The 24,820-nt window shown below is 43.2% G+C and overlaps 1 protein-coding gene across 1 annotated transcript in view; it reads left to right on the forward strand.

Moving 5' to 3' along the window:
- The window catches only part of TSHR (thyroid stimulating hormone receptor), a 159,810-nt gene extending 135,403 nt beyond the window's left edge, over window positions 1-24,407 (forward strand). The window contains exons 9-10 of the mRNA XM_019969347.2: window positions 16,449-16,637; window positions 17,688-24,407. Coding sequence (XP_019824906.2) covers window positions 16,449-16,637; window positions 17,688-19,098 — 1,600 coding nt within the window. The 3' untranslated portion in view covers window positions 19,099-24,407. The remainder of the gene's footprint in view (window positions 1-16,448; window positions 16,638-17,687) is intronic.
- Window positions 24,408-24,820: the final 413 nt, after the last annotated feature.

Raw genomic sequence — 24,820 nt, forward strand, 5'->3', positions numbered from 1 at the left:
TGTATGCAGACTTTAAGAAAAGACTGGTCATTTATGATCATCTAAATCTTTAGACACACATTTTCCTAATAATAGGGGCCAGTTTTGAGCTTCAGCTGTGTGCTAGGTTCTTTACAGATGGTCTATTACCTTGAGTCTTTTTAATTATTCAATAGGAGATGTCGTTATCCCTATTTAACAAAAACTCAGGTGCAGAGAAATCAGATGAGTCCCCAAGGTCACCTGGCCGTAAGCGGTGATGTTAGGATGCAAACCCAGCCCTAACGGAGAAGCATCATCAATTCCTAGAACATCAGATCAACCCTTTTCACATAAGGTTATTCATGTGCCTGTTGTAATTTCCGAACTTCACTTCATCCTCTTCTTAAATTTCTACCTAAAACCCTCTGGTTCTTGAATATCTGACTTGGAAAAAAAAATCCTCACAAAGTCCTCAAAGACCTATTGCTGTTTGCCCCCCAGCTACGAGTCATTATCTGTGACCCCCTGTCCTCTGTCTTCCCTTACACTCCACTCCAGCCACACTGAACCGCTGCCCCCAGGTGTGTTCTCACCTTGGCAGTTACGCACTCGCTGTTTTCTCTACCCAGGAGGCTCCTTCCTGGGAGATCCACGGGCTTGTTCCTCCACCTCCTTCAAGTTTTTCCTTAAACGTAAGCTTCTCACTGAGGTCTTCCCTGAATTCTCCATTTAAATTTGAAGCTGCCCATCACCCTTCATCCCAGTTCCCCGCTTTCTTTTTCTCCGTGATACTTAGCACCACCCAAACTTCTAGACGTCTTAGACATCTGCTGACGTGTTTTCTCTCTTTCTCCCTCCATTAGTATATAAAGGCAATGGGAGGAGGGGTTTTTGTCTGTCTTTCCGAACGGAAAGACACAGAGTGGAAAATTCTTAAATATTTGATAGATAATCAATAATTTTGAACCAAAGCAATAGATGGGGCAAGAATCGTTGTACATTTCTGTTCCTGGGTTGTTTGTCTTGGCATTGAAGTTCCAGGAAGAATGCTTTTCTTTTTCTGAATTGAAAATGAGAAAAATCTTCATTTTCTGAAAACGAACAAGCACAGCAGCGAAGCAGTGCACGTGAACAACTTGCAAATTCTTGTTGCAAGTCAGTCCACACGTGAGAAGATGAAAGGTGTTTACTGGTGGGCACTGGCAGCTTGGAAGGATCTTAGAGTAGAATATCTAATTGTAAAATATGCTAATTATTGACTCACGTTATAGAAACATAAACAGTTTATATAAAATGAAGTTGAGACTTCCCTGGTGGTCCAGTGGTTAAGAATCTGCCTTCCGATACAAGGGACGCAGGTTCGGTCCCTGGTCAGGGAACTAAGATTCCCACATGCCACAGGGCAACCAAGCCCGTGCACCACAACTAGAGAGAAGCCTGCATGAAGGCCGCACGCCAGCTGGGAAAGACCCCGCGTGATGCAACAAAGATCCCACGTGCCTCACCTAAGAGCCAATGCAGCCAAAAACAAACAAACAAACAAAATATATATATTTATATATTTTAAAAATGAAGTTGAACAGATGCCCTCCTTCCTCACTGTGCTTTGGACCATTATTTCTCCTCCTCCTTAAAAATCTGTTCTCAACCTCGATTCTTTCTTTTTCGTAAGGTTTTTAAGATAACATTTTTTAACAATTAACATGTACATAATAGGAAACCAAAAAATACAAGAAGCAAAAAACAAAGTCATTCATAGTCACAAGCAGTTTACCATTGGACATGGCCTTCTAGGTCTCATTTGTGTATTTTCACAACTGAGCATCCATTTTTATGTAATTAAGATCACACAGTTATGGATCATGCTGTTTCACACATCATGAATATTTACAATTTCAAAATCCCAAAGCTATGAGTGTTTTGATAACCAAGAATACATTACACTGACTCAATCTGGAAGGAAAAAACGTAATCTTGCCTTTCTTGGCGACAAAAATTTCAAAGACAAAAAATGGCAATAGGCCTCTAGATAAACATTGGCATAACTATGATTAAAATACTACATCCCCTTAATGTTCAATTAAAAATGAGACATAAAGCAACAGAGTACACAAGGGATAATGCCTCTAAGAGGATTCATTATCCAACCTAAACTATAAAGTGTTAGAAAGGAGGTATGTTTCTGCTGAATTATTTAACTATGCATTCCCGTGGTACAGCCAGAGATGCACATACATCAGTGGTTATCACCAGAATATAAATATGAACACATCCGCATACAGCCCTCCCTCTATACTTCCTTCTGCCCCTCAGCTGCCAACCTAAACGAACAAGTCCTGACATACATTTCTCAGTGACGATTTAATAATTCCAGGTCCAAGATGCTGCCTTTTTTAAAAAAGCAATTATAATGAAGGTATTTACAAATTGGTTAATTCATTACTTCTACTTTGTATCATACACTGTTACCTCAGGACATCTAAAAACCCTAGATGTTGCAAAATAATGAACCTTGTCCACAATAAACATAAGTGCTTCACAAAAATGCACATACAGACCTATGCTGCTGCTGCAGTTATAACCTAAAACTGTCTTCCAGATAATGGAGATATTAGCCAAGAGCCTGTGCCCTCACCCTTCCTTTACTCCTCCTCCAGAATTTCAGCAACTAAGTACCAGACTACATCCAGCTCCAACCCTACCTTGATTCTTATGCCCTCAGCCATTACCACCCAGATATCTTTTTTGCTGTTACTGATGAACTGCAGAGTCATCCTATCTCTTCATTGCTTGAGGATCTCAACTCCTGATGCACTGAATCTTCTGTCCTCCTTCTCTTGTAATTGCTGATGTAGATCAAGTATCCATGCAGATCTTCTTTCCTATGCCTTGGCCTCTGAGTGAGTCACTTGGTCACTCCAGTAGACGTGCTTACCACTCTGCCTCTCGACTCCCCTTCTGCGGCCATAGGCCTGGCATTACCGAAGATTCCAAACCCTCATAGTCTCAGTCTCAAACATCCTGCTGTCTTTCCACGTGTCTCCTTCTCAGACAGTCATTCCTTCAATTCTTTGGTCTGATTAGGAGCTACAGACTGTTGAAAAACAGTTTTTCACAACATGTGAGCTTCAAGTTAAGTTTTATTTGGGGCAAAATGAGGACTGCAACCTAGGAGACAGCATCCCAGACAGTTATGAGAAACTGCTCTGAGGAGGTGAGAGGAGGAACTAGGATATATAGAGGTTTTGCAACAAAGGGTAGGTAGTCGGGGACACCAACTTTGGGAACACCAAGGACTACTGTTAATTAAGGAAATCAGACATGTCAAGTTAAGGAATTTAGTGCTTTTCTATGTGTGGAAAGATGCAAGTCCAGGCTCACTGAAATCACTCCTTTGACATGCACCTCAGCTGTCTGGGGCCAGTGTCCTGCATTTTCACATTCCAGGTCTCCTCAGGGCTCACTGTGGGGAGTGGCTGCAGTCTGATAGCTGCTAGATGGCAGCTATTCTTCCTTTCTGTGTTCCCGCAGGGTTCACCAGCTCACCGTTCGTGGTGGCTACAACTGCTGCTGACTGTGACACCCTTTGGGCTTCCCTGGTGGCACTGGTGGTAAAGAACCCACCTGCCAGTGAAGGAGATGTAAGAGACGTAGGTGTGATCCCTGGGTCAGGAAGAGCCCCTGGAGGACAGCATGACAACCCACTTCCTATTCTTTCCTGGAAGGTCCCCTGGACAGAGGGGCCTGGAGGGCTACAGTCCATGGGGTCGCAAAGAATCAGACACGACTGAAGTGACTTATCACATGCACGCACGTGACGTCCTTTGCTTATTGATATGGCAGGAAACAGCTTCTGTCTTAGCTCAGTCAGTAAAGAATCCGCCTGCAATGCAGGAGACCCAGGTTTGATTCCTGGGTCCAGAAGATCCCGTGGAGAAGGAAATGGCAACCCACTTCAATATTCTTGTCTGGAAAATCCCATGGACAGACAAGCCTGGTGGGCTACCGTCCATAGGGTAGCAAGAGTCAGACATGACTTAGTGACTAAACCACCACCATGGCAGGAAATACTCTATTTCTCACGTCCATTATTAACACCTCACTGTCTTTCACCTCTCTCATATCTTCATTTCTTTCTTATGAAGATTAGTTTCCATCATCTATCATTATAAGCACTGACTTGTATTCATAGCCTTGGCTCTCTCTCTGTCATCCTTGCCTAGAAAAACTCTACCTTGTTTAAATCCAATTACCCACCTACTATGGGCTGGACTTTTGCAGGTGAGCTTGGCAAGCAGTTTCACTTTAAGTCATTCACCCCAAGTAAACCCTAAGTGCTATACAGCAATAACATCCCATTTCCCGAGTTACTCTCCCTCTCCCCCAGATAAACACGCCAGGCCTCCTCCCCTCTCCTCCATTCTCTAGTCCTTCTCTTCCATTCTCATGCCCACGTGATCACCTTGACTTCCATTTCATCTAGAATAAAATCAACCAGAAGAGAATTCCTCATGGTCCCACAGCTACCCATCTTCCTGAATCTGTGTCCACATCCTCTGTCTCCTCTCCTGAATTTTAAGCCACCTTTTAATCTTGGGCCCCATGCCCTCTCAGCAATCCAAGGGCATTGCTTCAGCAATCCTTGCCCTTCTGTCCAATAGCATCTATATTTTCCTCTTTACTGGATTATCTCCCATCAACATTTAAACATGCTATTGTTTCTCCCATCATAAAACAATATTTCTTGAGCCTATGGATTAAAGGATGCCTGAGAGACACATCAGTCAGCTGCAGTTCTTAAATCGATATGGATCCTGACTCCAGTGAGACAACTGCCTTGCCTCTTTTAGAACACTGATTATTTGGTGACTTTAAAGAGTTATTATTATATTTAGGGTTTTTTTTTTTTAATTTTTAGAAGATACTTTATCTTTTAGGATTATATATTGAAACGCTTATAATTTAAAAATGTCCTTCAAGTTTATGTCTAATTCTGTGTCCTTTTGTAGCAAGATGTGGCAAAAGAGTTGGCTAGAATTCTAAATCCTCTCCCCAATGCCTGTTAAGCTCACTTCAGTTAGGTTTTCACCAAAACTGTTCTTTTCAAGATCACCAGTGACTTCCACAGTTGCTAAATCAAATGGCCAATTCTTAGTTCATGTCTCAGAAGCATTTGACTCGGTTGATGACTTGATCTTCCTTATAATACTTTGTTCTTTTGGCTTCCAAGACACCATCCGTCCCTTGGTTTCTCTCCACACCTCTGGTTGCTCCTTCCAAGTTTCTTTTTCTAGTCCTTCCTCTTCTTCCTGATCTCCTGTTGTCAGAGTGCCCCAGGGCTCCACCTTTGGCCTTCTTTCTATCTCTTTATCCACATCGTTGGTTATCTCATCCACTCATATGTCTTTGCATACTGCCTGTGATACCTAAATAGAAATCACCAATTCAAACAGCTCCACCAAATTCCAGACTTATATAACACACCCCCTACTTGACATGCCACTTGGATGTCTAACAGGCATCTCAAACTTGACCTGTGAAAACTAGATGCCGATCATTCCTCCAAACCTGCCTCACCTGCAGCTTTCCTCATCTCGGGAAATGGCACTTCCATTCTTCCAGCTGCAGACCATTAGTAATAGACTCATTCTTGACCTTCCTCTCATACTCCATATCCAAATCCATCAGAAAATACCATTGGTTCTACCTTTAAATCTGTACAGACTCCAACCGCTCTCAGCATCTCCACGGCTACCACTCTGGTCCAAGAACCATCCTGTCTATTGTTGGTCTGCTTGTTTCCACCCTTTGCTCCCTTTGGTTTACTTTCAAAGCCGTAGTCAGTTTGATTCTTTTAAGGTAGGTTAGACTGTACCATCCCTCTGAAGGCCTTTGCTCTCTCTCTGATAAGAAGACAGACTCCCCTGGATGGCCTACAAGGCACATGTGACCTGCTCCCCGTAACGTCTCTGACTTCTCGCATGCGTCCCACTCTCACGTCCCACTGTCTCAGCTCCAGCCACACTGGCCTCACCGCTTGTTTAAACAACCCAGGGACACTGTTGCCGCAGGGCCTTTGTACTGACTGGTCTCTCTTCCTGGAATACTCTTTCCCAGATAAAAGTGTGGCTTTCTCCCTCAGCTCCTTCAGACCTTTGCTCAACCAGCTCCTCAGTGAGGCCTTCCCTACACTCTCTAACTGTGGTCTACCTCTGGGCTCTTCCCTTCCCCTCCTCTGTGTTGCTTTTCCCCATGGTATTGATCATCCTCAGCTAACATACTGTGTGTTTTACTTTTATTTAAAAAAGATTGTTCCTCTCGCCCCCCTAGAATGAGCAGGAGAAGCACAGTAATTTCTGCATGCTTAGTTTACTGCTATACCTGAGACACAGAAAACAATCAATCGATCCTTATTAAATAAATGCATATCCTATTTTAAAATTCTTTCAAACAAATAATGACAGGCTGTCTTGAACTTAAAGCCTCTAAGCCCTTGTTTTCAATCAATTAATTAAACTGCTTTTTAAACAGTCAATTAACCTTCTTTCTGCTCTTAGATGCATTTCCATCTACCAATTTACAGATGTGACTACACATTCATAATGAATCTGTGTCTACATGTTGACCTTTAGAGAAGCCCACGTTCATTACAAGCAGACATAAAAGAGACTTGTAATTGCTGCTGAAACACTGGCGAGCCAATTAGTGCTTATTTAACTTGCAATTGAATTCATCAAAGGTTAACTGTGTATTTGATCATGACAAAACATCTTACACACAAAAAATGGACATTGTTCCAATGTTTGGCAATGCTAGAGCACATAACTGCTAATGAGAAGCAATTTGTTCTTGCTGTGACATCAAATATCAGTTGGCTTTTTTTTTTTTTCCCCCTGGCATCTTTAAAATTTGGTGATATTCTTGCCCAGCACATAACCCTGCAGGATTCATTCCCTCCAAACTCAGGTCCTGTTATTTTCATTAGACACTTAACTTGAGAAGGTTCCCATGACCTAGGCAATTAGACTTCAAACTGTCTGCCAGGCTTGGCTCAGCTGCATGCTTTTTGTGAGTAAATACTGGCTAGAGACAAATTCTCTTGAAACTCAGTGCCCCTCACTTGATGAGCTCTTTGTGGAAAGTGCCAGAGTCAGACAGGGGAGAGCAAGGCCCTCCAGCTTGTAGACTTCACTCTGCATGGCTGCGTTTGCAAAGGAATTCAGGTCCCTTGCCGGCTGACAGCTACTCTCCATATCCTTCTCACTCCAGTACCAGCACTTACAAATTTTAACCGTACCCTGAAGGGTTTATTTGAGAAAAGGTACACCACTAGGAAATTCTGGGTTCAAAGTGGTCAAATAAAAATGTAGGCAAATGGGAAGAGATACAGCTTCAAATAAAATGATCCCTGCCTTGGTAAGTTAGAGGATTTCCACAGACTAAGGCTCTTTCCCCATCAACTCCAGATTTGGAGGTTGTCCAGCGTGGCTCAGCACTCAAGACGTGTTCATTCTCACCTCCTGTTCATTTCTACACGAGAAATGGAAGAGTGATTAAAAGTCAGTGATGATGCATTGAACCGAAGCTTTTATTTTTCCTCCCTCCTGAGATCCCCTTAAGAAACGTGGGAAAGAAAATTTTAATATATAGACATCCACAAGGACAAAGAGGACAGATGAGGACAGATGGGTGGTCTAGAGAGCTACAGAATTCTGGGGGGAAGGCAGAGAAGGAGGGCAAAGCTTAAAGTGCCCACAGGAAGCCACATTCAGAGGCAACTGTCTCACCCTGAAGCACCTCTGAAGGGTGTGGGGGGGGGGGGATTTAGAGGTGCTGGACGTAGCAAGAGTGATATACAGGGCTAAAGACAAAAGGGCTAATTTTACGTCTCTGTCTGGAAATGAGGGTTTCCCAGGTGGCTCAGTGGTAAAGAATCCACCTGCCAATGCAGGAGACACTGGTTTGATCCCTGGGTGGGGAAGATGCCCTGGACGTGGGAATAGCAACCCACTCCAGTATTCTTGCCAGGAAAATTCCATGGACAGATTTACCTGGTGGGCTGCAGTCCATGGGGTCACAATGAGTCGGACACGACTGAGCAACTAAACAACAACAATCTGGTAACCCTCTACCCTATTTATGCAAAATACCAGCTGCCAAGTACCTCCTCTCTAAGCTGGAGATTTGAAGTACCTTTTCTGAAGAAGTTGAAAAACTCTAAAACGAAAAAGACCTCCATGTTGGCATTTTAGGGCTCAACAGCAGAATGGCCAGTTCCCTACAAAACTGCCCTAAAGCAAAGTCTATTGGTAGACAAGCTCCTGAGATCAGATTTTCAGTGCCTCAGTCTTAAGCATGAATATGACAACGAGGAACACCACTCAAAGAATGCTACTAACCTCAAAGATGGAAACCAAGATAAACAAATGGATGTGCAGGAGGGGTCAAGGGCAGGGACGAGCCGGAACAACAAAAGGCACGCAGAGAACAGAAAAGAACATTTTACAAAGCAACGATTAGTGACCTGAGGTTAATCTGAGAAGATGTTTTATCCCTATAACGACAATGATAATAATAGTTAATATTTATTGACAGCACGCTGTGAGCCACTGCTCAAGAAGACAAGGAAACTGAGGGACAAAATAATTCAGTGGCTGATAGTAAGTTTAGTCCGTGGGGAAATGAAAATGCAAATCCAGATAGTCTGAATTTAAAACCCCTGCTCCTGACTGCTGCGTGTGCTTCTTCAAACATGCTATAAAAAAGGAAGATGAGACAAGAAAGCACTTTAAAAATGTATTTGACAAATATATATTCAGAGCCTTCTGTCTTCTACCTACCAGTCTGGGTGCAAAAACTGTAACAGGAAACAGAACCAGCAGAGCCCCAGCTCTTGTCAAGCTAAAATTAAAATCTTCAAAGCCAGGCACAGAAAGACAAATACCACATGATCTGTCTTACCTGTGGAATCTAAAAGAGTGGAATTCATAGTAACAGAGTACAGTGGTGGTTCCCAGGGGCTGGGGGACAGGAAAATAAGAAAACGTTGGTCAAAAAGTACAAAGCCTAAGTTCTGACAGTCTCGGGCACAGCCTTGTTGTTCACTCCCTGAACTGCGTCTGACTCTTTTTGACTCAATGGACTGTAACATGCAAGGATCCTCTGTCCTCCACTGTCTCCTGGAGTTTGCTCAAACTCATGTCCATTGAGTTGAGATGCTATCCAACCATCTCATCCTCTGCCACCCCCTCCTCCTTTTGCCTTCAATCTTTCCCAGCATCAGGGTCTTTTCTAATGAGTCGGCTCTTCACATCAGGTGGCCAAAGTATTGGAGCTTCTGCTTCAGCAACAGTCCTTCCCAAGAGGGTTGACTGTTTTTAGGATTGACTGGTTTGATCTCCTTGCAGTCCAAGGGACTCTCAAGAGTCTTGTCCAGCACCACAATTTGAAACCGTCAATTCTTTGGTGCTCAGCCTTCTTTATGGTCCAACTCTCACATCCCGACACAACTACCGGAAAAACCACAGCTTTTTTGGACCTTTATATGGACCTTTGTTGGCAAAATGATGTCTCTGCTTTTTAATATACTGTCTAGATTTGTCATAGCTTTCCTTCCAAGAAGCAAGCATCTTTTAATTTCATGGCTGCAGTCACCATCCACAGTGATTTTAAAGCCCAAGAAAAAAAAATCTTTCACTGTTTCCACTTTTTCCCCTTCTATTTGCCATGAAATGATGGGACCAGATGCCATGATCTTAGTTTTTTGAATGTTGAGTTTCAAGACAGCTCTTTCACTCTCCTCCTTGACTCTCATCAAGAGGCTCTTAAGTTCCTCTTCATTTTCTGCCATCAGAGTGGTATTATCTGCATATCTGAGGTTGTTGGCATTTCTCCTGCAATCTTGATTCTATCGTGTGATTCATCCAGCCTAGTATTTCACACGATGACTATAGTTAATAATACTATATAGCATATTTGAAATTTGCTCAGAGTAGATATAAAGTGTTCTCACCACACACAAAAAATTACATTTATGTAAGGTGATGGATATGTTAATTAGCTTGATTGTGGTAATCATTTCACAATGTATACACATATCAAAACATCACTTTGTATACCATAAATATATATTATTTTTATTGGTCAATTATTACCTCAGTAAAGCTGTAAACTTTATAAATTAATTAATTTTAAAAATTCAATAGAAGACATAGAAGATATATATAGTCAAGAATTTTACCAAAAGATTCAATAAAAATAGTAGGAGAAAATTATAAGAAAATGTCTAGGGGTTCCAGGACAGCCCTTTTCCACTTGCCAGGAATTCCAGGGAAAAAACAAAGGAAATGAGAGGCACAAGCTATCCTGGGAACAATGCCAAATATTGTCAAACAGGTGAACAGCACAGGTCTCCAATTGGAGGGACCCCCTTCACCCCAGGGTCCAGTACAATAAATGAAATATATATCTATATCTGTATCAAGGCACACTTTCATGAACTCTCACACCAGGGTAAAGAAGGCCATATAATCATTTCACAATGTATACATATCTCAAATCATGTTGTACACTTTAAACTTAATATGTTATATGTCAATTATATTTTAATAAAGCTGAGAGAGAAAAGAAAGCTATAAAAGCTATCAGACAGTAGAAACAAGTCAATGACCAAAGAATAAAAATATGAATGGCATCGTATTTAGCCAAAAGGGACACCAGGTACTGGAATTCAATAAAGTAAAGCCTTAAGAATTCTAAAGGAAAGTGATTTGCAATCTAAAATTTATAGCCAGGTAAAGTATCAATTGATACTTTCCCCCACATTCATTAAGAGTGGGGGAAAAAAGTCATTTTTTAGTCATACAGGATTCAGAAAATATCTTACATATATCACTTTTCTAAGAAATTACTTGAAAAAATACTACAGAGAATTATCTGGCTGTCCAGTGGTCAGGACTCCACCTGTTCACTTCCAACGGTGCAGGTTCAATCCCTAGTTGGGGAACTAAGATCCCTAAGCCATGTGGATTCAGGAAGAGACTCCCACTGGAGAGAGTGCAGAGACTGAGAGAAGCCTGAACTTCAATCTGCAGGCCATGGGTTTCAGGCTGGAAAGCAACAGGATGAGATTCAAGTTTTAGAAAGAACATCCTCTCCTAAGTCTGAAGGCAGAGTTAGTAGACACTTTCTGGGAGATGAGTTAGGAAGTCTATGCAAAACTCTGTTGAAATGTAATTCAGACCTAAACTAAAGTGGTAGTGATAAGAACCATGACTCTGCAGACATATAAACAGCTGACCTGACATCTGATTTGGGCTCTAGCTCAATTGCATTTTACTGTAAATATTCATGGCATGAATATTTTTTTTCCATTTATGTTCCTTTTTAAATTATTTGATGCTATACTGTGCAGTATTTTATGGAACACAGTGTATAACTTTACATAGTCACATCTTTCACTATTTCTGCCATAATTTGTAAATTGGACACAATGCCTAAAAAGGCTTTTATGTGTATATATATACACATATATCCCCTTCCTCTTGGACTTTCTCCCACCCCTCCTCAGTTCAGTTTAGTTCAGTCACTGAGTCCTGTCTGACTCTTTGTGACCCCAATGACTGCAGCACGCCAGGCCTCCCTGTCCATCACCAACTCCCAGAGTTTACCCAGACTCATGTCCATTGAGTCAGTGATGCCACCCAACCATCTCACCCTCTGTCATCCCCTTCTCCTCCCACCTTCAATCTCTCCCACCCCTCCAGGTCATCACAGAGCACCAAGCTGAGCTCCCTATGCTTTATAGTGGTCCCCAGTAGCTATCTTTTTCACAGGAGTATATATGCATGATAGCGTATGTATGTGGCATGAATATTGAGCAAGGACAAGAGAGAATCCACAAGGATGCAAGTCCTGGAAGATGGTAGTTGGTAGGCAGGAAATGAAGAAATGCCAGTAGGCTTAAAGGGAAGAACCATTCCATCATCTTGAGAGGAGAGGCGATGCTGCGTCCATTGAGAAGTGTAGGGAGCTCCCCCCTTCCTCCCTGCGATCTCTAGATCTCTGCAGGGGAACTGAAACTGTTTCTCAAAGGGTGAGGGGCTGCAGCTGTTCCCCTTGCTTGACTCTGGAAAGGCTGAAGGAGCAGGCATGAAGTGGCTTGCATCAGGAGAGTGCAGCATCTCAGGGCACTCTCGGAGCAGCGGGCTTAATGGATGCTTAGAGAGACATCGAGTGGCCCCTGCCCATGGGGAGGGAGACGGCTCCAGATCGATCCTAGTATTAAGTGGATCCAGTTTGGGCTGCAAATGGCTTTGGCCCTTGAGACGAGGTTGGAGAGGAGAGAAAGGCCACGGATCTGCAGGGCACTGGCAAGCATGGGAGGAAGGGTAGACGTGATTCACGGTACGTTAGGAAGTCACTGCAAGGTTTTGAGCAGGAACGCGACCTTGCTTCACTCATACGTGACGACTCCCCTGGCTGCTGTGTGGAGAGTGGATTGGAGGCAAGTAACTGACAAGACCACTATAGGAGCAAGAGATGCTATTAGCTCAAACCATGAGGCTCAGAATCTCCTGCCCTTGAATCTACCGATGCTCCTGGAATGGCCTCTCTCCAGATGATCTCTCTCATAAGTAAGCCACCATTTTGTGAGAAGCTCAAACCAGTGGGAGAAGCCACATCTGCAATCTCAGCTGAATGCAGGGTTGAGCCGTCTCAGCCCTGACACCAGAACATGCAAGTGAAGCAGTCTGACGGAGGCCCCAGCCACTGAGCCACCCTAACCACCGAGTCTGCCCAGCTGAGCCCCAGACAGCAGGAACAGACACAAACCATCCCTTCCATGCCCTGTTCTAAATCCTGGCCCATAAAAGCTATGCTTATAATACAAAATGGTTTGATACCACTTAGTTTGGGGGTATTTTTGTCATGCAGTAACTGGAACGGTTATTAAAGTGGTTCCTTAAGAAATATCTTTTAAAATGCAGACACATTCCTTGGAAGGATAAACACCTTCAGATGAACACTCACAACCAGTGTATCCAACAGACAGCAAAGCAGAGAAAGGGAGCCAAGAGACGCTCTCTTGTTTCACTGACAGAAAAGAGACACATAAGTGGCTTCCAGAAAACTGGAGGCAGAAAGGTGGCCACGCCACAAAGACAGCACAGTTAAAAGAGAAAGGTATGCGTCAACAGGACAGGCAGGAGAGCAAAGTCCAACCGCATTTCCCTCACAGCTGTGCTTCATTCCTCAACTCTTTCACCGGCTAGGAAGTTATTCATATATGCCTGTTTTCCAAAGGTTAAAAATCACCTGGAGGTCATAAAACAACAAGCACAAAGAGCAATTGTTACCCCCCCAGGGAAGTTTGGGAAATGCCAATATATGGATTTTTAAATTTTTAAAACTATTTATTTAGCTGGGCCAGGTCTTAGTGGTGGCACATGGGATTTTCGCTGCATCGTGAGGAACTTCTGTGGTGGTGCCCAGACTCTCTAGTGGTGGGGCACGGCTCTGGGACGCACGGGCTCAGAAGCTGCAACGGAGGGCTTAGTTGCCCCCTTCCATGTGGGATCTCAGTTTCCCAACAGGGGATTGAACCTGCATCCCCTGTATTGCAAGGTGGATTCTTAACCACTGGGCCATCAGGGAAGTCCCAGAAATAAAAAGTAAATATAAAACAAAATGGTAAACATGATACCCTCCCCCAAGAATCACAGTTCCACAGTGAATAGAGTTAACACGCAAACCTCATGTTAATAAAACTCACGTAACAAGTTCTCCCCTTCATGGATCACAGCTCTCTGGTGGCAAAGAGGCTTGCATAGGTCAATGAAATTATGAGCCATGCCTTGTAGGGTCACCCAAGACAGACACGTCATGGTGGAGAGTTCTGACAAAACGTGGTCCCTCCTCGAGGAAGGAATGGCAAATCACTCCAATATTCTTGCCTCAAAGACGTCCAACATGCTACCAGCGAAGAGAAGAGAAATAGCACCATAGAGAAGGCTGAGCGCTGGAGAACTTACGCTTTCAAAGTGTAGTGCTGCAGAAGACTTGTGAGAGTTCCTTGGACTGGGAACAGGTCAAACCAATCATTCCCAAAGGAAATCAACCCTGAATATTTATTGGAAGGACTGTTGCTGAAGCTGAAGCGCCAGTATTTTGGCCACCTGATGCGAAGAGCCAACTCATTGGAAAAGGCCCTGATGTTGGGAAAGATTGAAGGCAGGAGGAAAAGGGGGGTGACAGAGGATGAGGTGGTTGAATAGCATCACCAATTCAACGGACATAAGTTTGAGCAAACTCCTGGAGACATGAAGGACAAGGAAGCCCGGCACGCAAAAGTCCATGGTCACAAAGAGTCAGATACAACGTAGCAACGGAACAACAGCAGCAAGTTCTAGCAGCCTTGAACCTTGAGAAGGTAAATCCCAGCAAAGTTCAGTTACCGTGATGTGGAGGAAGAAGCTGTAAATATTGGAATTCATTTGCTAATCAGTTTAATATTCCGTGCTAATTATATGGCATATAAAAATATGAGTATAAAAAGAATATGTAATGAACACTGATAAAATATAAAATAAGAGAGGCACTAGGTTAAATATTTGTGGTTTATTCAAGCCATTATTCAATGCAAGTAAAAATGATGGAGCAAGATACATAAGCTAGACTCTTGAACAGAGAAAAGAGCAGAAAATGTCTACAAGCCATGAAGTAATGCTACCTTAGTTACTAACACTAATGTCTACACTCTCCCAGCTTCACTATCTCCCCCACTGTTTTTGGAAGTACCTTGAATCTCATTTCAGATTGTTAATATAAACAGTAGATCTTCCCTGTAGCTCATATGGTAAAGAAACTGTCTGCAATGCAGGAGACCAGGGTTTGATCCCTGGGTCCAGTATTCTTGCCTGCAGAATCCCATGGACAGAGGAGCCTGGCGGGGTACAGTTTGTGGGGTCACAAAGAGTCGGACATGACTGAGCGACTAACACTACTTCTACTGAGTCTCATTTCAGATTGTTAATATAAACACTAGAGTTTTCTTTCCAGGAATACATTTAGAATCTTGTAAAGAATGGTGAGATTGACCTGTCATGAATTTACCATGTAACTGGTTATGACTCCTAAGCTCTGTATCATTAGAAGATTTTCATGATACTGGTATTGATCCAGATCAACAAGTAATTTATCAGTCCCCAAACCCTAGTCCCCACAGAGACTGGGAGCAACAGGCCCTTTGAGCCTGTTCAGATTTATTCTCTTGCCTCCTGAGATCCTTTAGTAGTTATATGGTGTAGTTTTCCAGAGTAAAATTGACAACTGTCTCTGATTCCAAGAGTTTGTGTGTGTTGCAATGGGTAAAACAAAATGTCTGATGTACTATTTATTATTTTTATTGATACTGGAGTTCTAAGCAATAAACATGAGAGTCCCAGGAATAAAGACGTGGATGTAGAGAACAGACTTGTGGACACAGCAGGGGTGGGAGAGAGTGGAACGAACTCAGGAGTAGCACAGAAACATATGAACACATACACATATATATAGATATATATATACATATACACATATACATTACTTTCCCAACAGAGGTCCGGAGAGTCAAGGCTATGGGGTTTTCCAGTAGTCTTGTATAGATGTGAGAGTTGGACTATAAAGAAAGCTGAGTGCTGAAGAATTAATGCTTTTGAACTGTGGTGTTGAAGAAGACTCTTGAGAGTCCCTTGGACTGCAAGGAGATCCAACTAGTCCATCCTAAAGGAAATCAGTCCTGAATATTCATTGAAAGGACTGAAGCTGAAGCTTCAATACTTTGGCCACCTGATGAAAAGAACTGACTCATTTAAAAAGACCCTGATGCTGGGAAAGACTGAAGGCGGGAGGAGAAGGGGACGACAGAGGTTGATGAGATGGTTGGATGGCATTACCGACTCGATGGACGGGAGTTTGAGTAAGCTCCAGGAGTTGGTGATGGACAGGGAGGCCTGGCGTGCTGCAGTTCATGGGGTCACAAAGAATTGGACACGACTGAGCGACTGAACTGAACTGATATACACTACCATGTGTAAAATAGCTAGCTAGTGGGAAGCTGCCATATAGCACAGGGAGCTCAGCTCGGTGCTCTGTGATGCCCTAGAGGGGTAGGGTGGGGACGGGGTGGGTGGGAGGGAAGCTAAAGAAGGAGGGGATATATGTTCATGTATACATATAGCTGATTCACCTTGTTGTAAAGCAGAAGCTAATACAGCACTGTAAAGCACTTATACTCCCGTCTAAAAGTTTATTAAAAGGGGAGTCCCTGGTAGCATATCAACTTAGAAGCATATTATCCCTCCTTAGACCAGTGGCTGTGTGTAATATCTCAGAGGGCATGTTCAGTAGAAGGCTAATCAGTCATCTCCCTGTGAATCTCAGACCTGTCTGAATTCTAAAAGGTCCTGGTTGCTCACCCTCTGATCACTGTGTCTCCCTCTCAGGGACATCTCTTATACCAGTGTCGCAGCCCTACCATCCAAAGGCCTGGAACACCTGAAGGAATTGATAGCAAGAAACACTTGGACTCTAAGGAAACTTCCTCTTTCCTTGAGTTTCCTTCACCTCACACGGGCTGACCTTTCTTATCCGAGCCACTGCTGTGCTTTTAAGAATCAGAAGAAAATCAGAGGGTAAGTGGCAGTGTCTGGATTAAGTAACAAAAGGTTTTGGTGGAAGATGAATTAATATCTGGGTATGAGGAAGAAGTTATGTTGTTTGCAAAACAGGTGGAGAAGAATTTGGAAGCGTCCGTAAGAAACATGAAGTCCATGGGACACGACGACTCTGCAGACCAAAAGTGTTTATAGATAAGAAATAAGGCTTGTATCTCTGGATCAAAGCAGAGGAGGGGACGATTTTAGGCAGTGATGCAGGAGAGACAGGAATGATTTCTCATGAACCTCCAAACAAGGTAGAACAGGCAGTCCGCTGCAGATTTTAAACACCACTCCATAGACGAATCTGTGCAGCAGCTGAAGCCATCTAAAGAATCTCTTTGGGATCAACCTGGTGGGCTAGTGAAACACTAAAGCTTACTTCTGTAAGCATGCCTGCACAATAGTGTCCCTTATTCATCTGTTCAGTAAACATTTATTGAGCACCTGTTATGTGCCCGGCACTGTCCTACCCACAGCAATGAATAGGACAGACCAGAGCCTTCTGGCATTTTGTTTACATTCTAGCATGGAAGTCAGAAAAGAAACAGGCAAACAAGTAAGATCTCAGATAGTGCTACGAGGGAAATGAGCACAAGGGGCAGACAGTTTATTAAAGAAGAGGAAGAAAGGCTCTTCTGAGGAAAGACAATTTGAGTTGTCGCTCACTCTCCCATTCTATACAATAATAAACCAATACTCACAGACCTTCCCAAGGTGAAATAACCAGGAAATAGTAGAATCAGGTCCTAACCTAGGCAGACTGGCTCTAGTATCCATGATTTTTTTTATTTTTTTAAATCACTGCTGTTCTTGAACTGGTTGCAGAAGAGCAATAAGGACAGCACGTCAGTGGGTCATACTTGGGGAGGGACAGTAACAGGAAATGGTGCAGGAGAGACAGGCCTGACAGGATCCTGTAGAATCCTGTGTATCACACCATGTAGTCTGCACATTTTGCTAAGTGTGGTGGGGACCATTAGTGGGTTTCCAACAAGTGGTGACTTTCTATCCACTGCCTTGCAGAATCCTTCAGTCTTTAATGTGTAATGAGAGCAGTATTCGGGGCCTGCGTCAGAGAAAATCTGCAAGTGCTTTGAATGGTCCCTTCTACCAGGAATATGAGGATCTGGGTGATGGCAGTGCTGGGTACAAGGAGAACTCCAAGTTCCAAGATACCCACAGCAACTCTCATTACTATGTCTTCTTTGAGGAGCAAGAAGATGAGATCATCGGTTTTGGCCAACAGCTCAAAAACCCCCAGGAGGAGACCCTGCAGGCCTTTGACAGCCATTACGACTATACCGTGTGTGGGGGCAGTGAGGACATGGTGTGTACCCCCAAGTCGGATGAGTTCAACCCCTGTGAGGACATCATGGGCTACAAGTTCCTGAGAATCGTGGTGTGGTTTGTGAGTCTGCTGGCTCTCCTGGGCAACGTCTTCGTCCTGGTCATCCTCCTCACGAGCCACTACAAGCTGACCGTCCCACGCTTCCTCATGTGCAACCTGGCCTTTGCAGACTTCTGCATGGGGTTGTATCTGCTCCTCATCGCCTCCGTAGACCTCTACACTCAGTCTGAGTACTACAACCATGCCATTGACTGGCAGACAGGCCCTGGCTGCAACACAGCTGGCTTCTTCACCGTCTTTGCCAGCGAGTTGTCTGTGTACACGCTGACGGTCATCACCTTGGAGCGCTGGCACGCCATCACCTTCGCCATGCGCCTGGACCGCAAGATCCGCCTCTGGCACGCCTACGTCATCATGCTGGGGGGCTGGGTTTGCTGCTTCCTGCTCGCCCTGCTCCCTTTGGTGGGAATAAGCAGCTATGCCAAGGTCAGCATCTGCCTGCCCATGGACACCGAGACTCCTCTTGCCCTGGCGTACATTATCCTTGTTCTGTTACTCAACATCATTGCCTTTATCATCGTCTGTGCCTGTTACGTGAAGATCTACATCACAGTCCGAAATCCCCACTACAACCCAGGGGACAAAGATACCAGAATTGCCAAAAGGATGGCTGTGTTGATCTTCACTGACTTCATGTGCATGGCCCCAATCTCTTTCTACGCTCTGTCGGCCCTTATGAACAAGCCTCTCATCACCGTTACCAATTCCAAAATCTTGCTGGTCCTCTTCTACCCACTTAACTCCTGTGCCAATCCATTCCTCTATGCCATTTTCACCAAAGCCTTCCAGAGGGATGTGTTTATGCTGCTCAGCAAGTTTGGCATCTGTAAACGCCAGGCTCAGGCATACCGGGGTCAGAGAGTTTCTCCAAAGAACAGCACTGGTATTCAGGTCCAAAAGGTTCCCCCAGATGTGAGGCAGAGTCTCCCCAATGTGCAGGATGACTATGAGCTGCTTGAAAACTCTCACCTAACCCCAAAGCAGCAGGACCAAACCTCAAAAGAGTATAAGCAAACAGTTTTGTAAGTGGTACAAGGACTTAGGCTGGTTTTTTGAGCATCATTCCAACCATCGACACAACACGTGGCTGATCTAATCTGTAGATAATGTTTATGTCTGGAGAGGGACTAGCAGTAACCTAATCATTGCCTCCAAGAAGGAAGAGAGGCAACCGGCGTGTCTGAATTCCAGGTGATATCACAGTAATCCATACTTCCTGGAAGATTTACTGGATGTTAAGTGCAGTGATGACACTGTGTAAAATGCTTAATACATATCAACTGAGCCATGTTGACATTGTGCTTTCTCACTTTTATATAGCATTTCATACTAAAGATTTAGCAAATGGCAAATGCTATTAACTTGGTTGGTGACCACAAGATAAAACTGACTCCGTGTTGGTTCAGTTCAATTTCACGCTCATTGATACAACCCAAGAGAGTTTGATTTTCACGAAACTGAAACGTCCAAGAGGACATCATACAAGGAACAGCCGTTTTGACACATGAAGGAGAGGAGAAGGCTTTGTTTTTTTTTTCTGACTCTGAAACGTAATCATCTCTTCACAAGAATCTACCTGATGGGAACCAACTGTTGCCTGGGAAAACTGGCAAGATTTCAGCTGTTGTGGCTGAGCAAACTAAGAAGTGCTCTTCTTGGCCAGTCTTCTGGCATTAAAAACATGCATTTTAGAAAGTATTTCTAAATGGCAAGTGGGAATTATGAGCTGGGCATTCTAGATCACTTGCTTATTAATAAAGCAGGCTGGACATCCATTTACTGTTGGACCTTGGCCAACTTACTGGGCCTCTGCAGTCTGTAGAAATGAAGGAGCTTAACGGCCTCTTCCAGTTTTAAAACTCCATGGATAACCCTCCCCCTCAAAACATAGGTTGCCATGAGGAAGAGAGAGAAAAACAATAAGGAAGCAGAATCTGTTTTTCCCATCTTTCAGCACTGCCATCTCCTTCTCTTTGGAGCCTAGACATGTGACCCAGGAAATGTTTTCTTTGTTTCATTTTTTGGTTATGATCTGAACCAGAAATTCTAGTAAATGACCAACATATCAAGCTGGCTCTGAATCACTCATCTAATTCCTAGACCTACACAGCTATCATTATCAGGCCAAAAGCAGGCGGATACACACAGTATAATGAATAAATAACATAAAAGGTGGTTTTTGCAAATGCTGGTTAGTTACTACTTCACTGTGAAAATTCACTTGAAACATTTAACTTGTCTTCGGGGATTGGCTAAGTAAAGAAATACGATACAACACTAAAACAATCAAGACAGGTTTCTTCTCTCTGAAACTGTCAGCTTTTTCCAATCTTGTTGACCACTGGACATTAAAGTCTATATTCCCCAACAGTGCTCCCTTACTTAATATGGACAGGATTTTTATCACAGATGTATTCTCCAGGTTATCTGTCAAGACAGCCCCTTAATTTCATTCTAAGCAGAGACAGCATTTGCTTCTCAGTGCTCATGAAGCACACTATGGATTAAAACCACAGCATGAATTAAAATCTTTTGTTAAGTCTGTGGAGCAGGGTTGGTGGGCCCAATGGGCCCCCAGAGATGGTGACCCTGACTCACCTGGAATCTCTCAATAGCCATACACATTCCTGATTATCATTGAGATGTGGATTAGACATTTCAGTAGAAATGATATACACACCTAAAGTCATGACTTATTCACAAATTAATTGTAACTAATGAAATTAAACAAATGTGTTACCTTTGACTTGTGCTTTTCATCTGTGACATCTTGAAACATCACATTCTGATAATGTTTTACCTTGAGTAGTTGAAATAATACATTCCTAGAAAAAGTAACTTCTACAGATTTGTTGCTAAAGTTTGCATTTGTGACATGAAGTAAATTTTCTTCCTGTGTGCTGAGTCCTAAAGTATTTCTTTTATAATCTGTGAGCTAAAACTAAAGACAGGAAAACATTGGGTAATAAATCTGTCAGGCGAGTGTGTGCTCCTCGGTTCTGTCTCATCACAACAAAGATTTGGAGCGACGGACATTAAAGCCCTCAGCGCATCACAGCTCTCGGGTCTTGGACAAACGTGTTATAGCTCTTAGACGAATCAGTGTTACAGCTCTGTTTTATTTAGAAGATAGCAGGAGAATCCATCCTCAAAGCGTGAGGGCATGCCAACCCAAAGACACAAAAAAGAAGAGTGGATGAGCGCACCAGTGTGTAGGGGAGAGAGAGAGCCCTTTGGCTCCTCTTTTTATATGTTTTTCCCTCCCCCTGGGCCTGCCCTATGCAAATTGGGCTAGCCAGGAGTGCTGTCGGAAAGGGCAATGGCACTCCACTCCAGTACTGTTACCTGGAAAATCTCATGGACGGAGGGGCCTGGTGGGCTGCAGTCCATGCGGTCACGAAGAGTTGGACATGACTGAGCAACTTCACTTTCACTTTTCACTTTCATGCACTGGAGAAGCAAATGGCAACCCACTCCAGTGTTCTTGCCTGGAGAATCCCAGGGACGGCGGGAGCCTGGTGGGCTGCTGTCTGTGGGGTCTCACAGAGTTGGACACAACTGAAGTGACTTAGCAGCAGCAGCAGCAGAAGTGCTGTTTGTTCTATCTGAAGTTCTCACTCCGGTCCTCAGACCTTCCTTTGACCTTTCTTTGTTCTATTTTCACGGGCTTTTCTCTACCTTGTCTTTTAGCCACCGCCATTTTAGACTCCTGTTTTCTATTCTAACTACCTAATAAATCCATATCAAAAAATTATTGACTACGAATAACTTAAGTATAACATTGTATCTTGGTTGTAAATGGTCTTTATGTGAAAAAATTTACTCATGGTAAAATAAATTATGATTCACTGACACGCAATGACATCTAAGAGAAAAAAATGATTGGTATTTACCCTTGGAATTTATATAGTGCTCTGTGGCTCAGCTGGTAAAGAATCTGCCTGCAATGTGGGAGACCTGGGTTCAATTCCTGGGTTGGGAAGATCCCCTGAAGAGGGGAATGGCTACCCACTCCAGTATTCTGGTCTGGAGAATTCCATGGACAGAGGAGCCTGGCAGGCTACAATCCATGGGGTCACAAAGAGTCAGCCACAACTGAGCAACTTTCAGTAAGCAATGAAGACGCTATGTGTTAGACACTCAGTCATGTCTCACTCTTCGGGACCCCATGGACTGTGGCCCACCAGGCTGCTCTGTCCATGGGTTTCTCCAGGCAAGAATACTGCAGTGGGTTGCCATTCCCTTCTCCAGGGGATCTTTCTGACCCAGGGATCAAACCTGGGTCTCCCACATTACAGGCAGATTCTTTACCACCTAAGCCACCCGGCTAGCCCTTAATGAAGATAATACATCTATTAATACAAGACCTGGTCAGAGTTAGTTTAACTTGGTAACTACCTAAATATTTCAGCTATCTAAATGTGGAACCAAGTCATAAAGACAAATAGCCTCAGGTCAGTCACACAGATGTCACAAAATTCATGCCCTAAGGTTTGTACATGTTGCTCAAAGGAGTTTCTCAAAAATCTCTCAAAGTTTGACTCTTGCTCAATGGATAATCTGCTACATATCAGAAGCAGCTGATTAGAAGAGTCTATTACAAGGCAGCACCATGATAGTCTCAATATAGTAAAAGCGAGGGCAAGAAGATAAAACTGAATCGTTAGAATTAAAAACAATAACTGTGTGGGAAAAAATAATCCTGTTTGAAGTCTTTGAAGAAAAAATTATAACACAGTGGACTGATTCTCATTCATTCTAAATACCTAAATAGACAGGAAAAACTTGGTAGCAATGCACTGTTTCAAAAGATATAAAGTTCCAACTCAAAGTGGTGAACAAGGCCTGGGATCTATCAACCTTCCTTTTCCAAATTTCACTGAAATGATAGTGAGAAAATATAAAATGAGATCAAACCGAAACTGTATTGTGAACAGGAGAAATGGTACCAACAACACACCCAAGGCTTTGATCACTCTCCGAAAGATGGAAAATTTCTGGCCTTGAGTTGATGGATGACTTAGGGTGCAGAAGGTCACAGCCTAGAACTCATTCACAGGATAAGGCTGGAGCAGTGGAAGGATGGGCTTCCCTGCAGAGTCCCAAGAGACCCCCAGGTCTGGAAGTCACAGGTCTAAGAGGCGACTTATGTAATTAATTGCAAGTCCATCTCATCTGGCCCCTCCCATCCCCTCTCATTCCATTTAGTTAGAACAACTGACATATTCAGGGTTCTGCCCAGGTTGAAATCAAGAAACTGATTGTAAAGAAAGTGAATGTTCAGTGTAGATAGGGCTAAGTTTCTGGTCCGGGGCGGGGGGCAGGAAGCAGAGAACTGAACTCACTTGCCCACTTCCTCCCTCACATTGTTAAGTGAAGCCGGGTCATTGATGCAAAGGTATCAATATCAGTGCCCAGCCAGGGAAAGGTGGAGAGAGATCTACATCATTTGCTGACATGAACCATCTTCTTTCTTTAATCAAAAATTAAAAATGAACCACAATAATTACCAGACATTTGAGAAAAATGAAGTGCATATCAATAGCACACACACACACAAAGACCAAATTGAACAAACAGAACATTTCTCCAGAAAAGTCTGTTCAGAAACACGGTATTATTTTTAAATTTCTAATTAATAATATCAGATAAATTTACTAATCAAAAGCAAGAAGGAGTTTTGGCAAATTTAGAATAGGATTGCTGAAGCAAGAGCTTTAACAGAATGACTAGGAGCTAAAGTAGAAGAACTCTAGAATGTTCAACAAATAAATAAAGATATGAAATATCTGACAAAAGTTGAAAGATATAGAAGATCAGCCTCAAAGTCCAACATAAGTATAATAGTTTTAGAGAAAATATACAAAATGTAATAATAACCAGAGCCACAGAAGAAGAAAACTTCTTGAGCAGATTGACAGTGTCTCCTTAGTACTACGGGGATGGATAAAAAAGACTCACATGTGGAACAGTCCATATAAAGTATCAGAACACCAAAAGTAAAAGAGGGATCTAAATGTTGGAGAATAAATGAAGAAAGATATAGGAAAAAAAAAAAAAAAAGTCAGGTATTATAAAAAAAATTAACAAGTAGTTGCTGCTGCTAAGTCACTTCAATTGTGTCCGACTCTGTGCAACCCCATAGACGGCAGCCCACCAGGCTCCTTTGTCCCAGGGATTCTCCAGGCAAGAATACTGGAGTGGGTTACCATCTCCTTCTCCAATCAGAGTGACGTTTAATTCAAGTTAACATCATCATATACTAGAGGACGTGATGCAACGTTTTCAATGCCTTGGGAAAAAGTGTTTTAAATCCAGGATCCTATACTGCTGCTAAGTCGCTTCAGTCATGTCCGACTCTGTGCGACCCCATAGACGGCAGCCCACCGGGCTCCCCTGTCCCTGGGATTCTCCAGGCAAGAACACTGGAGTGGGTTGCCATTTCCTTCTCCAATGCATGAAAGTGAAAAGTGAAAGTGAAGTCACTCAGTCGTGTCCGACTCTTCGTGACCCCATGGACTGCAGCCTACCAGGCTCCCCCGTCCATGGGATTTTCCAGGCAAGAGTACTGGAGTGGGGTGCCATCGCCTTACCCAGTCGAATTTTCATCCAAGTATAAGGGCAAAATAATGACATGTTTATATAGCAAGTACCTGGAAGGTTACTTATGTCAGATAAATTATTCAAAACTTGGAATTAAGCAAAAAGATAACTTTTTTTTTTTTTTTTGGTGTGTTTTCAGTGCAGT

This window comes from Bos indicus, chromosome 10 (genome assembly GCF_029378745.1).
Source record: "Bos indicus isolate NIAB-ARS_2022 breed Sahiwal x Tharparkar chromosome 10, NIAB-ARS_B.indTharparkar_mat_pri_1.0, whole genome shotgun sequence".
NCBI classification, from domain to species: Eukaryota; Metazoa; Chordata; class Mammalia; order Artiodactyla; family Bovidae; genus Bos; species Bos indicus.